Genomic DNA, 15,208 nt, shown 5'->3' on the forward strand with positions numbered 1-15,208 from the left:
AGAACAGGGTCTGCCTTAGAGAGCAGCAGAAACTTTCTTCTAGTAGTTTCCAAAACCTGAAGACAGGGCCCAGCAGGAACTTCGAATGGACCCAGGAGATCCCAGGATGCCAGGGAGCTACAAGCCCTTGATTACTGAGATGGTCCAGCCAATGGGCCCAGCTCCTGGAAGGCACGGTCAGGTAGTTTTGCAAGGACAGCCCACGACTAGGACAGACAGACCCGCACAATCACACTGGAGTTGGTAAAAAGGACTCCATATTGCTCGTTCCCAAACTCCAGGTTCGACACCCATTGTTCAAAAGACACAAAGCGAACGCCCTTCTTGAGGTTGGAGAACACATGGCTGCCCTACAGACAGAAAAAGGTAAGCCTCGTTGTGACATAGCCTTCCCCTCAAAAGCTGAGTTGGGGGTCTTCTGACAGGTGTATTTTCCATAAATGGCTGCAACAATGTCTCCAGTTCCACATGTACTTCTAGAATCAATGCCACTCCTCACCCAGAAGTGGAGTCTAATTTCCGTCCCCTTGACTCTATCTGGGTGGGTTTCCTTGTAACCCAGAGTGTGGTGGAAGTGGTACTGAGTGACTTTTGCCAAGTGATTTCCGAGGCTGGGTCAGAAAGGCAAGGCAGCTTCTGCTGGTTTCTCCTGAAGACTCATGGTGGAACCCTGAGCCACCAAGAAGCAGTCTGACTGCCCTGAAGCCGCCATGCTGTGAGGAAGCCTGAACTAGACCACGCAGAGAGATCCCATGGCCAAGCTCTGAGATTAAACCAAGAGCTGCTTGGCCAGCCACCAGCTGTATACACACTCACACCCTACCCTGCCCTTCAGCTCCAGCCAGTGTCTGCAATGCAGCCACATGAGAGACCAGAGCCAGAAACGCCCAGCAGAGCCCTACTCGTAGAACCCACGAGAGGTGAGAAAATGACTGCTGTCAATATTAAGCCACTAAATTCAGGGGCAGTTTGTTACGCAGCAGTAGATCAGCGGAGGCCCTACCATCCTTTCCCCACAGAGACTGACCTCAAAGGGGACTCTCCTCCACCGCCGGATGGGAAAAGGATTCGAAGAGAAATGATGCAGGACAGCCTGGTTGACGTCTAGAATTTGCACAATTAGCTGATATATACGTATACGGTTAGTGCCTCTTTGTTCCATCCAGCTGTGGGAGAAGGGAAACCTTACAGGCTGGACCTGCCGCCCATTCTCCCCGACCTGAATGGCCTTCCCATGTATACAAACCCAAAATGGTGCTGTGGTCCCCAGAAGTAGCACCATTAGGTCACTTGGGAGCTTGGCCCCTCTGCATACCCAATGAATCCATCTGTCCCAAATGTGCTTCCCAGCTGGTCTGCAGGCACATTCAGGAGGAATGACCTAGAGCTGTGCTCTTCAAGGTACCTCCTCCCATATTATTTCTCATTCTATATTTCACTGGTAGCAAAAGATGTCATTTCCAATGGGTACAATGGTGATGTTTTAAGATACAGTTTTCTTATCAGTCGTTTAAAAGGATCCAGGGGAATCTATCTATGGTAACAGAATTCTGGATGGCGGTACCCTTGTGTTGGAAGTGATGGGGAATGGGGCATGAGGCACGCTGAGGGTGGGGATGGCTGGCAACATCCCGTTCTTGGTGTAAGTGAAAGTGTTCAATTGGTCATAATTCTTTGAATTTCACACCCAAGATATGTGCATTTTTGATATTAGAAATTAAAAATTTAAAAGCAAGAGTAATTGGTTATATAAATACACAGAGAAGTAACTTTCTTTACAGAGACTTCACATCACTCCACTTCTTAGACTTAGATGTCCATTCTACTTCTCCCAGATTTTGTCCTTATATAATAATATTATGTTCTTTGGACTTTCATGCTGTTCTGTGCCAACCACACACACACAAAGAACATAATTAGACATTTAAAATTTTCTTGTGACCATAAAGCTCTAGGTGTCAACATCTTTTCTTTTCGATTATTACCTACTAGTGGTTCCAGTTATAGCTACAGATTGGAATCATCTTCATTCTTGAAAAGATATCGTGTAGAAAAATTTTTTGGCCTGTCCAAAGCTGTGGTCTTTGCCCTCTGCTACTGGGATGTAATCTCTGGACCCTTGGAATGTTATGTCTGACAAGAATAACCTTGTTTGCCTACAGACTTGGGTCATAGTGGACAGCCAGCCAATGTGATTTGGTGGGAGCTGGCCACATCCATATAGATAGTCTCTAATGGGGGCCAGCCACTCCAGCAAAACCAACAATATGACTTAGGATGAATCACGCAGTACCGGTTGACCTGGAGGCCGAGATGATACACATGATAAAGCCCCTATAAACTCAGGCGAGCTTCCCTGGTTGGCAATATTCCATGCGTAGTCACCCATGGAGGCCAGCAGAGTCAGGTGTCCTGACTCCACAGGGAGAGAGAGGGCAATGGAAGTCTGGTGTTGGATACTTCCCCCGGATGCTGCCCTGTGATCTTCCCACGGCTAATTTTAGTCTGTATCTTTTCCCTGTAATAAGAGTTTTCATTCAGTTCTATTTATTTCTAGTCAGTTACTGAGTCTGAGGGTGGTTTTGGAATTGTGCCCTCTAACCTTGCAGTTGGCTCTAAACTTCTCAAAGATATTGATGCCTGACTCCCTCACCCCAGACACTCCAATTTAATGAATATGATGTGTGACCCAGGCATCAAGAGTTTTCAGTGTTCCTGGGTGATGTATGGCAAAATTGGGAATCACGGATTATTACAATGAAAAGCTACACCGTTGCTCTAAGCAACACAAATGTGCTTCAATAACTTACAAATGATTAAGTGAAAAACAGAAGCTTACTGTAAATATATCTCCTAATGAGGTGGGTTTTCGGGGTGGGGTGGGCGGGGGGAGTTTAAGATGTCTTGATTGAAACTGAATGTGGTAAGGCTGAAATTTCAAAATGGTCACTTTGCCTGTCTCCCCAGAGGTCTTTACATCTGTGGACCATACATCTTAGTGAGGGGCTTTTTTTTTTTTTTTTCTGTAAAACTGGAGGGATGAGAGATAGGAATTGGGAAGGCATAACCAATGATGCTCCCACCATAGATGTGATCTGCAGCTGATGAATTTGAAAACAGGGAACATAAAAGTGTAGAGAATTTGTAATTTGCCTCCCTTAAAATTATCTGGGTCATGCATCCCTTGGAAAGTCTTCATGGACCTCAGTTTCAAGACCATCATACAGTGCACAAGAGTCAGACAAGTACGAGCCTCCTGCCAGGTCCTGCCAAGCCCTGGCTGTGCCCCTAGGGGAAGTCACCTCCCTTTCTGAACTTCGCAATTTGAGGTCTTAAAATACACTTTCCCACAGGATCAAGGATCACGAAGGGTGCTGAAACAGCTCAAACTTCAGAGCACTGGCTTCGTGCTTGCCGTCAGTCAGCGCTCAGCAGAAGGGCAGTTTTGATCATCACACTCACCAGGCAGAGACACAGATCTCAATCTTTCCACTGTCCAGGAGTTCTGGCCAGAAACCCTCTTCCTCCAGGTCCAACACTTCCTTCTTTTGAAACCACCTAAGAAAGAGAAAGGTCAAGAGAGCAGGCCAAGTACTCACCCCCACAGCCCTGGCCCTTGGGGAATGGGGAGGGACATTTACCTGTAACCAGGTAGGTAGTAGGCAGGTAGGAAGTGGACATCACAAGGAGGGGCAGGCATGCCCTTACATTTTCCCTCCTTTGTCCAGCCGTCCCCACCGCTCAGCATAGGCTGTTTCTGGGAGCCATCTATTAAGTAAAAAAGTTTTGTGCCCAGGGGTTTCCCCTGTGGTCCATCGCCGCCCCACCCTCCAAACCCTAGAGGTCGGTCGCAGGCCTCCGCACCCTCGCACCGGCTCCCTTGAGGACCCCTTTCCTGGGCTCCCCACCTAGGCCCCTGGGGTTCCGGAGGAGGTTGCGTCCTATGGGTCTGCGCTCGCAGAAGCGGCCCAGGACGCAGGGCCTGGGGTCGTCGGCGGCCGGCAGGCAGGTGCTGACGATGGGCCACAGGGCGGCGTGTTTCCGGGCCAGGATGCTCAGCCACAGGGCCTGGCAGTCGACCAGGTCGCGCCAGCGCCGGCACACCCGGCGGCAGCGCCCGAGCAGCACGTGAGGGGGCACGTGGCTCAGCACCATCTCGAGCAGCTCCGTGGGCAGCTGGCCCAGACCCAGCGGCTCCTCGGGTTCCTGCTCTAGCAAGGGGATCCCGACAGGCTGGCCCCTGGAGGAGGTCTTCTCGCCAGGCTCCGCTGCGACTGCGGGACAACCAGGGCCAAGATGTCAGAGACCTGCAGCCTCCGTCAGCCCCGCCCCTGCCAGCCACACCCCAAGACTGTCAGCCCCCAAACCCCGTCAGCCGCCTCCCCATCTTCACCACCCCCAGTCTTGTCCTCAAGTCCCCAGATTCCCAACCTATCCTTGCCGGGCTCCCATCCCCTCCCCTCTCCACCATGCGCCCCAAACACAGCCCTGGACAGCCAACCGGCTCTGGGGCCGCGCGGAGCCCTGAGTCCCACCCTGCATCTCAGCGAGCGCTCCTCCTGGGTGGGCCACCACCTTGCTTCACGTGCCCTTATCTCTTCCTCCCCCCTTTTAATTCACCCGCCCCTCCCTTCTTAACAGCCGGCACCACCCTGCGGCCCCATCCTCCCTCTAACTGCCAGTCTCTGAGAGCCACTCCCTTCTCACCGACCTGCACCCTCCTCCCTCTGCTTCGCGCCAATTTACAGGCCAGGACCTCCCGTCCCCGCCTCCAGTAATCTCCAGACACCCTCTCCTTTGGGCTGTATTCAAATCCCGAGGAAACTACCACACAGAATCCGCAGAAGAGGGAGGGAGTAGGAACGCCAGGATGCAGAGTCTCTCGCTCTTCGTCCGCCCCAGTGGGCCCTTGGAGTGTCCCTAACCAGGCTGTAAAGCCCTTGGTGCTGAACAACTGCTGCTTTCCAGTCAGGCCTCCGGACGGGAGGCCTCATATTGTTGCCGAAATATCGGCTTACCTGGGCACCGAGGCCGAACAGAAATACGGAGACAGGGATTTTAGGAAGAGAGGGATAGCTTTATTTTTCGGCCGGGCAGAAGGGAAGACACAGCAGGCCAGCGCCTCAAGAACTGTGGGAATCCTTGGGAATCGGAGAAGATTTTATATGTGGGGCTCGAAGTCCGGGGTATGTGATAAGGATCAAAGTAGTGAAGGTCTTGCGTTCCTCCTTTCCTTTGCATTATTTCAAAACAGTCAGAGCTGGCGTCAGGCCGCGCGATAATTGGGGTCCGGCAGCCTGGTAATTGCGTCCGTTTGCCTCCCGTTTATCGGCTGCTGACCTTGTCTCTGAAATGCAAAAACTCTAAGAGGTGATTTGTTACAAGGGGCGTATAGAATATAAGTGCCGCGACATAATAAGGTTAGGGAGTGAGGGGCGCGGGATGTAACTCACACAGCGTTAGGGGTGATAGGTGCCGAATGTAAATTACATAGTGTCAGGGTGTGAGGTTCGCTTTGTAAGGTACAAATCTAGTTACTACAAATTAGTGACAGTTGAAGTAAAACAAGGAGTGATGAACTCTTCCCGGCCAGGTTTTGTTTCTTCTCTAGCCTGTTCGCTGTTCCCTTTGTTTTCCCTGGTCTCGGGAGAAGAAGAAAGAAAACTCTCACTTCTATTTACACTGCAACATGACTAACTCTTTCAGGCCAGGTTATGTTTCTTCTCTAGCCTGTTCACCGTTCCCTTTATTTTCCTTGTTCTCAGGGGAGGGAAAACTTCATTTCTATTTTTGCTGCAACAATATTCCTTAGTTCCTGTAAAAATTCCTATCACATTTAAGGATCCAGCATCACTAACTCAGAGATCATTGCACAGGAGAAAGCAGGCTCCAGCAGGAGCTAAATGCATTTCGATCTGACTCCCTAAATGAGTGCTGTAACCAGTAATAACCCCAGCCAAACTTCATGGAGCCTCTTACTACCAGTCAGGGTAGCAACCCCCTGAGATAGGTATGGCTATGTCCCCACTTCCCAGGTGAGAAAACTGAGGCCAAGTGACCTGCCCAAGCTCACACAGCTAGTAGGTGACAGAGCTGGGATTTGAACCTAACCAGGCTGCATCTAGAATCCTTGCTTTTAATCTGTATACCAACTCTACCCAATAAAAATAAAATGTGTGCTACACATATAATTTTTCAGTATCAGCAAGTAAAACCAGACATGGTTTTTTGCCCCCATGGAACTTACCCTCAAGGGGGAGAGACGTGGTAAACAGGAGACAGAATAAGCAAGTTATATACTGTTGGGGAAATCATTAAAAATATAATCTGCCAACCCCCAACATCCTCTTCACAATTGTAGAAAAGATTCAGAGTTTTATGATGGAATAAACATTAAATCAGACTGTAATTCACATGGGCCATGATGAGCAGTGGACGTGACATGGAAATTGTGTAGTGTGTAGTGTAGGTGATCAGTGTTCTGGGAAACAGAGCAGGCAAGGGGAAAAGGGCCATAAGCAATCTGGGTGGGGAGATCCTGAATTCTGAGAGACGGATTGACTATTACATGGGCCAAATTTCTTTTCGTTACATACACTGTCGATAAAATTAGTACTATTGAGGTTTTCCAACATATTCCAAAGTGCAATAGTGTAAGGAGCTCCAGCAGTTAACTCCTGACCAATCTGGTTTCATCTCTACTCCCACCCACTTGCTCCTCCAGGCAATTTGAAGCATATCTTAGAAACCACACCCTGCTGCCCATAGCAGTACTTTTTTTTTTTGGCCATGCTGCAGAATGTAAATTGGTGCAGCCGATATGGAAAACATTATGAAGTTTCCTCAAAAACTAAAAATAGAGTGGCCATATGATCCTGCAATCCCACTCCTGGGCATATATCCAGAGAAGACTATAGTTCCAAAAGATACATACACCCCAATGTTCATTGCAGCACTATTTACAATAGCCGAGACATGGAACCAACCTAAATGTCCATCCACAGATGGACAGATGAAGGATAAAGATGTGGTACGTATATACAATGGAATACTACTCAGCCATAAAAAAGAAGGAAATAATGCCATTTACAGCAACATGGATGGACCTAGAGATTATCATACTAAGTGAAGTAAGTCAGAAAGAGAAAGAGAAATACCATATGACATCAGTTATATGTGGAATCTAAAATATGACACAAATGAACTTATCTATGAAGTAGAAACAGACTCACAGATATAGAGAACAGACTTGTGGTTGCCAAGGGAGAGGGGGCTGGGGGAGGGAAGGATTGGGAGTTTGGGATTAGCAAATGCAAACTATTTTATCTAGAATGGGTAAACAACAAAGTCCTACTGTATAGCCCAGAGAACTGTACTTAGTGTCCTGTGATAAGCCATATGGCTACACAAACAAACAATAAAACCCCAAGAAGAAACGAGTAACAATCACAATAAATCCGCGTTAGTGAGATCGTGGTGTGATGAAATAAAATGTATATTTTGAGGCAGGACAAGAGAAATTAAAAATAAAATTCTCTCCATGTGCTTTTTTGGGCCTCCTCTGTCCCTCCCTAATGCAACGTGTGCCTGCATTATGCAATCGCCCAGAGCTCCTCAAAGACGGCAGTGCCTGCTCAATTGTAAAGATCATTTTTCCCCCTTTCTTCTGAAGGTTCACAATGTACCTTCCTGAAGAATAGAATTCTTTCCCAGCTCTGTGGGGGTCATGGTGACTTGCTACTCATTTTGTATATTCTTATCTGGGCAAGGTATCCTTGGTGAACTTGATGTAAAATATGTCATTTTGTTGTACAATCCTTTGTCGAGAAAATGTATATGACTGTACCTTCGACTTCTAACAGGCAGAATAGTTCTCAGAGCTTTCTGAGAATCTGCTTCCAGCATTATAACCCTGTTTGGCTTGAAGAAAATTCCCTTTTTTCTTTCTTTTTTAACTTGAGAGTTTATTGAATTTTCATCGACATTTTCTTGGCGTAGTCTGCAGGATATCGGAGACACCCACCAAAGGACACCAGGAGCCCCCCACCCTGAAACTTTGAGCCCCACCAGCTTCTTGGTATTCCTCAGGTGCTTCTCCAAGTTCTCCTGATATCCGGACATCATTGCTTAAACGCTGTCCTGAATTTTACTCCTGAAATTTATCTCTTTTTCTTGGGACTTGGAGTCCTGAAGGGGTTCAGGTACATTTGCTAGGCAAGGACCTAGGGGGAAATCTGGAGCGAATTGGGTTGTCTTGTCCTTTTGTAAAATTTGGCTTAAATTGGGAAGATTATGTGTATATGGTCTGAACAAACTGTCTGCTAGTGAAATGAGAGACTGAGCCTGCACAGCTCTGAAGGAAAAGGGACAACTGCTCCTTCTGGCCACGAGGTGGTCTGAGGTGACTGAGAACCTAGGGGAAGTGTCTGAGGATCAATCCTCGTGACCTGTAGCAGTCCCACAGAGGATCCACTACAATCAGTAAGTAAATTCTGCTTGTCATCGGGGCATAATAAAGGCTGATCATGTAGTGCCCCGAGAACCCCTGACAGTTTTAGACCACTGGAGGGAGAAACTGAGACACGTAAGAGAGTCAAACCAACCCAAGGATAGAACTCCCTTGGTGAACTAGACTCAGAAGCAGCACGCATTCACTCCATCACAACTGCCTTCAGAAAGTTGTTCAGATCATATCTGAATTAGGCTGCCAAATTAGTAATGGGAAACCATGCCTCAAAGGCCAAACAGCTCCTGGATGGGCAGCCACTCGCGGGAACTCTGCCTGGTTTCATGTACAATTGGAACAAAGCCAATGCACTTATCTTAACTCTTAAATGGCCAGGAGGGAGCTCTTTTCACATTTTAGAGAAAGTCAGCTTGAAAAAACACCTTTTCAAAGTTCTGACCCCAAGAGAATAAAAGTATTCCTAGGAGGGACTTCCCTGTTGGTCCAGTGGTTAAGACTCCACGCTCCCACTGCTTGGGGGCATAGGTTCAAAGATCCTACATGCTGTGAGGTGGAGCCAGTTAAAGAAAAAAAGTACTCCTAGGAGAAAGCTTGAAGTTATAACGTTTATTACATCCTTGAAATGTAAACACAGCCCACATCATCTGAGAATACAGCCTTAGCTCAGTTAGTAGAACGTAAAACTGAAAGGAAGGAAAAGAAGGGAAAGAGGCTTTTTAAGTTCAAGCAGGAAAATTATGAGGTCTCTGTGTCTGTCTGGATGTATCCGTGTCTGTGTGTATGTTGTAAATATGCTATGTCCCTACCTCCAGACGGTGTTATCAAAATTAATTTGTAAAAGAGCTCTGTTTAATGGACTTAAAAGCAAGCGCTGGGCTTCCCTGGTGGCGCAGTGGTTGGGAGTCCGCCTGCCGATGCAGGGGACGCGGGTTCGTGCCCCGGTCCGGGAAGATCCCACATGCTGCGGAGCGGCTGGGCCCGTGAGCCATGGCCGCTGAGCCTGCGCATCCGGAGCCTGTGCTCCGCAACGGGAGAGGCCACAACAATGAGAGGCCCGTGTACCACAAAAAAAAAAAAAAAAAAAAAAAAAAAACTAACCCAAATTTTTAAAGGATCACATGATCTAGAATTAATCTTTAATGACTAAAAACAAGTTTAAACTGATGGTTTAACTAATATAGACATGTCTTTAGAGTCATCAACTTTAATTAAGTATAATACTTTTATTGTACCTAGGGTTACTGAAAGTCAATAAGCTCGTGTTATTTATGTTATAAAATTTGTCAACAAGATAATTAATGGTATGATGTTATTTTCACAAGTAATTAAATAGAGATAAATGGGATAAAAGCTTTTGGGTGATGCTTTAAGAATAATATGTTTTATTGTATGTCTACCTGCAAACAGTTTCTCCAGATTTTTGGCAGTTTGAAACTTTAGAGTTCTGCTAACTCAAATCAAATGTTGGAAATTCATTGAATGTCTAGATCATTTTTAATAAGATAAAATACTAAAACATTAATTGCTAAAGAGGCCTCTGTTTACCTACTCTTGACCTCTTATTACAGAGAGACTAAATATGTATGAAACTATTAATAGATATATTTTGTGCTTTATTGAAAGATTGTACTATGAAATGGCATATATTTCTAGAAATTAATTTTTAAAAGGGAATACTGAGAAGAGAGTTTTATGCATGATCAAGATTAAGTTTCGATTTAATTTAATTAAATAAATGAATTTTAATAATAAAGGTAAAATGATGTAAAACTAGAATTTGGTTTTTTCTCTGTTGAGAGGACAAAGTTTTCTTGAAATATGGTTCTGCTTTTGATAAGAGATTGTAGAGTTTCTTTACCAGTGACTTCCTGCGCTTGCCTTTGAGATCTTTTATCGTCATTTTGGTTATATGTATCAGTATTGCCTCACAGTGACTTCTGATTCTATTTGACCAAATTTAAAACATTTTGATGTCTTTGACAAACTTTCTCAAATCAAATTCTAAATGAAGTTCTTTTGACCTCCAGCTAACTCTGGGATGCTTCAGTGAGGGCCCCTGAACATCCCAAAGGGAGGTATGAAACTAGTTAGGTATATTTGGTATATTAAATGACCTGGGAAACAATGCCAAATGAGTAATAATAAATCTTAAGTTACATTGTAAAGGTAAATATTATTAATATAAATGTTCTAGAAATTACAGGAAGTTCTTAAAATTTGAAGTGTCCTGGTATGATGTCAGTCATCGTTTTAGCTGTTATCTTAAAAAGTTGTAAGTCACAACAAATTTCTTTTTCAGTCTTTTGCATATATAGACAATTATTGTCTTACACTGATGCTTTTACAAAAATGCTGGTAGATGACTCGCTTTTTTTTTTTTTTTATGGTTTTTGCTTTATTTATTTATTTATTTATTTGGCCATGCAGTGCGGCTTTCAGGATCTTCCCTGACCAGGGATCAAAGCCGGGGCCCCGCAGTGAAAGCGCCAAGTCCTAACCACTGGACTGCCAGGAAATTCCCAGATGACTTGCTTTTATGCTTCAAAACTAAATTAGACTCAGTAGCAAAGGGACTTCCACCTTGTGGGATGGTTATTTCAGAAAAGGCTGTCTTCTGGAGGGCTCCTGTAGAGTAAGCTACAGCCACGTGCAACAACATGGATGGACTTTAGAAGGCTATGGATAAGGTAAATACACCAGACGAAAAGGAGCAAATGCCTTTTCTCAGTCTGTGGCTGGTTATAGATGGAGTCAGGTTACACTCTCTGTGTGTACATTATACTTCAATAAAAAGGTAAAACAAATATACAAACAAAAAATGAGATTGGCCCCAAGCTGGTAATTGTTGAATCTGGGCGATGAGGACATGAGATTTGATTATGCCATTTTCTCTCCTTGTGTGTGTGTGTGTTAAAGTTCAAGGTTAAAAAGAATTAAATTCCATATATGATGCAGCAATTCCACTTCTGAGTATATACCCAAGAGAACTGAAAGCAAGGTCTTGAAGAGATAGTTGTACACTCATGTTCATAGAATTATTCACAACGGCCAAAAGGCAGAAGTAACCCACGTGTCCCTTGACAGATGACTGGATAAACAGAATGTGGTGTTTACACACAGTGGAATATTATTCAGCCTTAAAAAGGAAAGAAATTCCGCTACATGCTGCAACATGGACCTTGAGGACATTTCTCTAAGAGAAATAAGCCAGGCACAAAGAGACAAAAACCGTATGATTCCACTTATATAAGGTTCTTAGAGTAGGGAAACGCATAGAGGCCAAGTAGAATGGTGGTTGCTGGGGGTTGCAGTGGGGAGACGGATTAATGGGTCCAGAGTTTCAATTGTACAAGTTGAAAAGAGTTCTGGAGCTGGGTTACACAACAATGTGAATGTACTTAACATTATTAAACTCAAAGATGGTTAAGATGGTGAAATTTGACTCTTTAAGAATATTTTTTATTAAAAAAATTTTTAAATTCGATTTACAGAATCTTAAGGTGGCTCAGAATAAATCCAGCAAAAGATACGCAATATTTTATGAACAATTTATAAAACTTTATTGAAGGGCATTAAAGAAGAGTTAAGTATTGACACACAAGAGGACAAGATCTCCAGGTAACAATATGGACTAATCCAAAAGCACAGCCTCAGGGCAAACATGAAGCTGTGGGTTGGTGAGTACAATATATCATTTCCATAAAACTTAAAAACACATTTAAAAAATGCTATATAATAATTGTGGGCCAGGTACTTCCTTGGTGGCACAGTGGTTAGGAATCCACCTCCCAATGCAGGGGACGTGGGTTCGAGCCCTGGTCCAGGAAGATCCCACATGCGGCGGAGCAACTAAGCCCATGTGCCACAACTACCGAGCCTGCGCTCTAGAGCCCGTGCTCTGCAACAAGAGAAGCCACCGCAATGAGAAGCCCGTGCACCGCAACGAAGAGTAACCCCCCTCACCTCAACTAGAGAAAGCCCGCGTGCAGCAACGAAGACCCAACGCAGCCAAACATAAATAATTAATTTTTTTTAAAGATTTTTAAAAAATAATAATTGTGGGCCAAACATATGGAGAAAAAGGAGAACGTAACCCAAAGCGTGTGCCTTCCCAGGAAGGTAGCTTGGGGTGGGGAGTGGCATTGGAGGGAGGGGGCAGGTATGGAGTGTTTGGTTTGTCCCAGCTAAGGTTTGAGACCTGGCAGTCTCGGCTTCAGAACTGATGCCAACGGCTCCCCTAGGCTCCATGCCAAGTTCAGGGACTGCTGGTGGAGAAGGACCTGGGGCTCAGGGCACCTGCCTCCACCTGCCCCCCAAGAGCCAGCTCCTGGCTGAGACTGGTTCCCTTCCGTTACTGCCCTGCTCAGATGCCCCGCACAGCAGGTTAGAGGCGGGCTCAGGAGCCTCCTTCCTGTGGACCGGGGTTCAGCTGTGTGACTTTGGGCAGGCTGCTGCCCTCCCCAAGCTTTTTTTCTCATTTTGTAAACTGGGATGGTAACAAGGCCTACCTTCCTAATTTTGGGAATTCCCTGGTGGTCCAGTGATTAGGACTCAGTGCTTTCACTGCCGAGGGCCCAGGTTCAATCCCTGGTCGGGGAATTACGATTCCACAAGCCGCGCAGCACAGCCAAAAAAAAAAGAAAAAAGAAAAAAACACTTCCCAGTTTTATTTTCTTACATGGTAAGTATTAAAAGATATAACCCACACATACAAAAGCTCTTTGGGGTCCTCAAAATTTTTTAAGAGGGTAATGTTTATAAACTGTTGCTGTAATTGAAATTTACCAGGTCCTTCTGCCATGGGGGGGGGGTGAGTGTTGGAAGGGCCAACCACAGGACAGTTAGCAGATTTCTGGCTTTGTCATGAGAAGAAATTAACAGTTGTTTTCCAACCCCACTGTAGTCGTCGCAAGACTCTCAAACATCGTCTATACACTCAACAAAGTTTCTATATTACTATAATTTTGGACCTGTCCCTACATCTTGAAGTTTAATGCACTGATAAAGAAGTACATATATTACTGTATTACATATCCAAAAAAAATCGTGTATCTGTAATTCAATAGCATCCGTTTCTTTTGTATCCTGTGTTTTTTTTTTTTTCTTTTTAATACATGTTAAAACATGATTTGGAGAAGGGCTTCACCAGCCTGCCACAGGTGACTTTAACAAAAACAACGTTCGTAACCACAGCTCCTGGAAGACCACCAGAAAAACTAGAACTAAGGGGAAGTTAAAATTGCTGAGGGTGAGCAGGGTCTTGAGGGTATTTGAATATGGCCAAGAGAGTTGCTTTTTATTACATTTTAAGCTGTAATGGAGACTCCAGAAGGTGGGGGAAAAAAGTCCAAACAGTGCAAAAGCCCATCTTGAACCACCCCTACACCCTCAGTGTCAGTCTATGGAATCAGTGTTCCCAATCAGCAGACACTGCTATACCTGACTTGACAAAGCCAAATTGTGGAGTCATTTGATCTGCAGACAGGAAGACCAAACAACTAAAACCTGGACCCTCTGACTTTTCCTGCTGCTCTGGGAAAATACCCAAGGGTATTTTGCAGCAAGCCACTCACAACCTTCAAACAGCTCACAAAGGTTTACAGAGAAAATACTCACTTGCTCGCACCTAGACCCCAGGGCAATTTCTGGAACTCATGTATTAATAATAATAAAAATAACAGCGGATTCTTATCCAGCCCTTACTCTGGGCCAGTCCCTGTTCTCAGCGTGAAATTTCATGTGTCAACTGGTTTAATCCTCACAGTAGCCCATAGTGTCCATACTGTTATCACCCTCATTTCACAGGTGAAGAAACCAAGGCCCAGCGGGGTCGAGTAACCGGCCTCGGGCGCACGACTCAGAAGCAGCACCGTCATTCGGTGGACTTTGATTTTCTGTTTTCAGCATGCCCGGGGGCCTGAGGAGGAACCGGCGTGGACTAAGCTTGCAGAGTGAGGAAGGCGGAAGGAACTGCCAAGAATACAAAGCCGGCGCCGCGGGAAGGGATGGGAGAATCTCCCCACACCCACCTCGGTCGCAGGCGCAGGTGCCAGCACACCTGGGTACCTCAGGATCCGGCAGGGCCAGAGCTGGGGACCGGTGTCAGTGCCCTGGGGGCTCCGTAGCTGCGGGATGGGGCTCCTGGGGGACGAGCAAAGACCTCCTGTCCGGGTGCTCACCTGGAGGCCGGCTTGGAGGTGGCGGCAGCAGCTTATCAAATTTACCTAGGTCCCCTTCCCCCGCCCAGCCCGGGGAGGCGGGGGCGGGGGGAGGTGGGCGCGTGGGCATGGGCCGCCCAAGACCAGCCGGACCTGTGGAACCCGGGGCGCCAGCTGTCTGGGGAGGCCGTCACCTGGAGAAGGCAGGCTCTTCCGGGGCTGGGATAGCTGTGGGCGGCGGGATGTCTCAGCGCCTACAAACTCATAAAATACCGCTGTCCCACTGGTGCCCCGAGACGCGCATGCTGGGAGTTGGAGCCCCAGCGGGTGAGCCAGGGACCTGGGGGGAACCTCCAGGCCCAGCTCCCGGCCCCCAGATTGACAGTCCCGGCCTGGCTCTGCCCCGGCAGGCAGGCAGGCAGGTCCTCGAGGGGCTGGAGACCGAACTGGAGCGGGAAGGGAAGGGCTGGGGAGGAGGAGGGTGGGTATACAGGTGCAGGGTCAGGGGAGACAGGTGGAGATGGGGAGGAATTGGGGTCACTGAAGGCAGAATGGGATGCTGGGTAAGGGGCAAGGAGGACGG

General features: G+C 46.4%; 1 protein-coding gene across 1 annotated transcript; it reads right to left on the reverse strand.

Annotated features, from left to right (window-relative positions):
- Positions 1-958: 958 nt before the first annotated feature.
- On the reverse strand, positions 959-14,755 carry LOC109550841 (F-box only protein 27). The gene is made up of 7 exons (XM_073796819.1): positions 14,647-14,755; positions 14,497-14,556; positions 3,873-4,274; positions 3,642-3,768; positions 3,463-3,558; positions 2,294-2,301; positions 959-1,257 (listed from the first exon to the last, which is right to left on the reverse strand). Exons 1-7 carry the CDS (start codon positions 14,753-14,755, stop codon positions 959-961), a joined length of 1,101 nt encoding a protein of 366 aa, XP_073652920.1.
- Between the last annotated feature and the right edge of the window lie 453 nt (positions 14,756-15,208).

This window comes from Tursiops truncatus, chromosome 19, assembly GCF_011762595.2.
Source record: "Tursiops truncatus isolate mTurTru1 chromosome 19, mTurTru1.mat.Y, whole genome shotgun sequence".
Classification (NCBI taxonomy): domain Eukaryota; kingdom Metazoa; phylum Chordata; class Mammalia; order Artiodactyla; family Delphinidae; genus Tursiops; species Tursiops truncatus.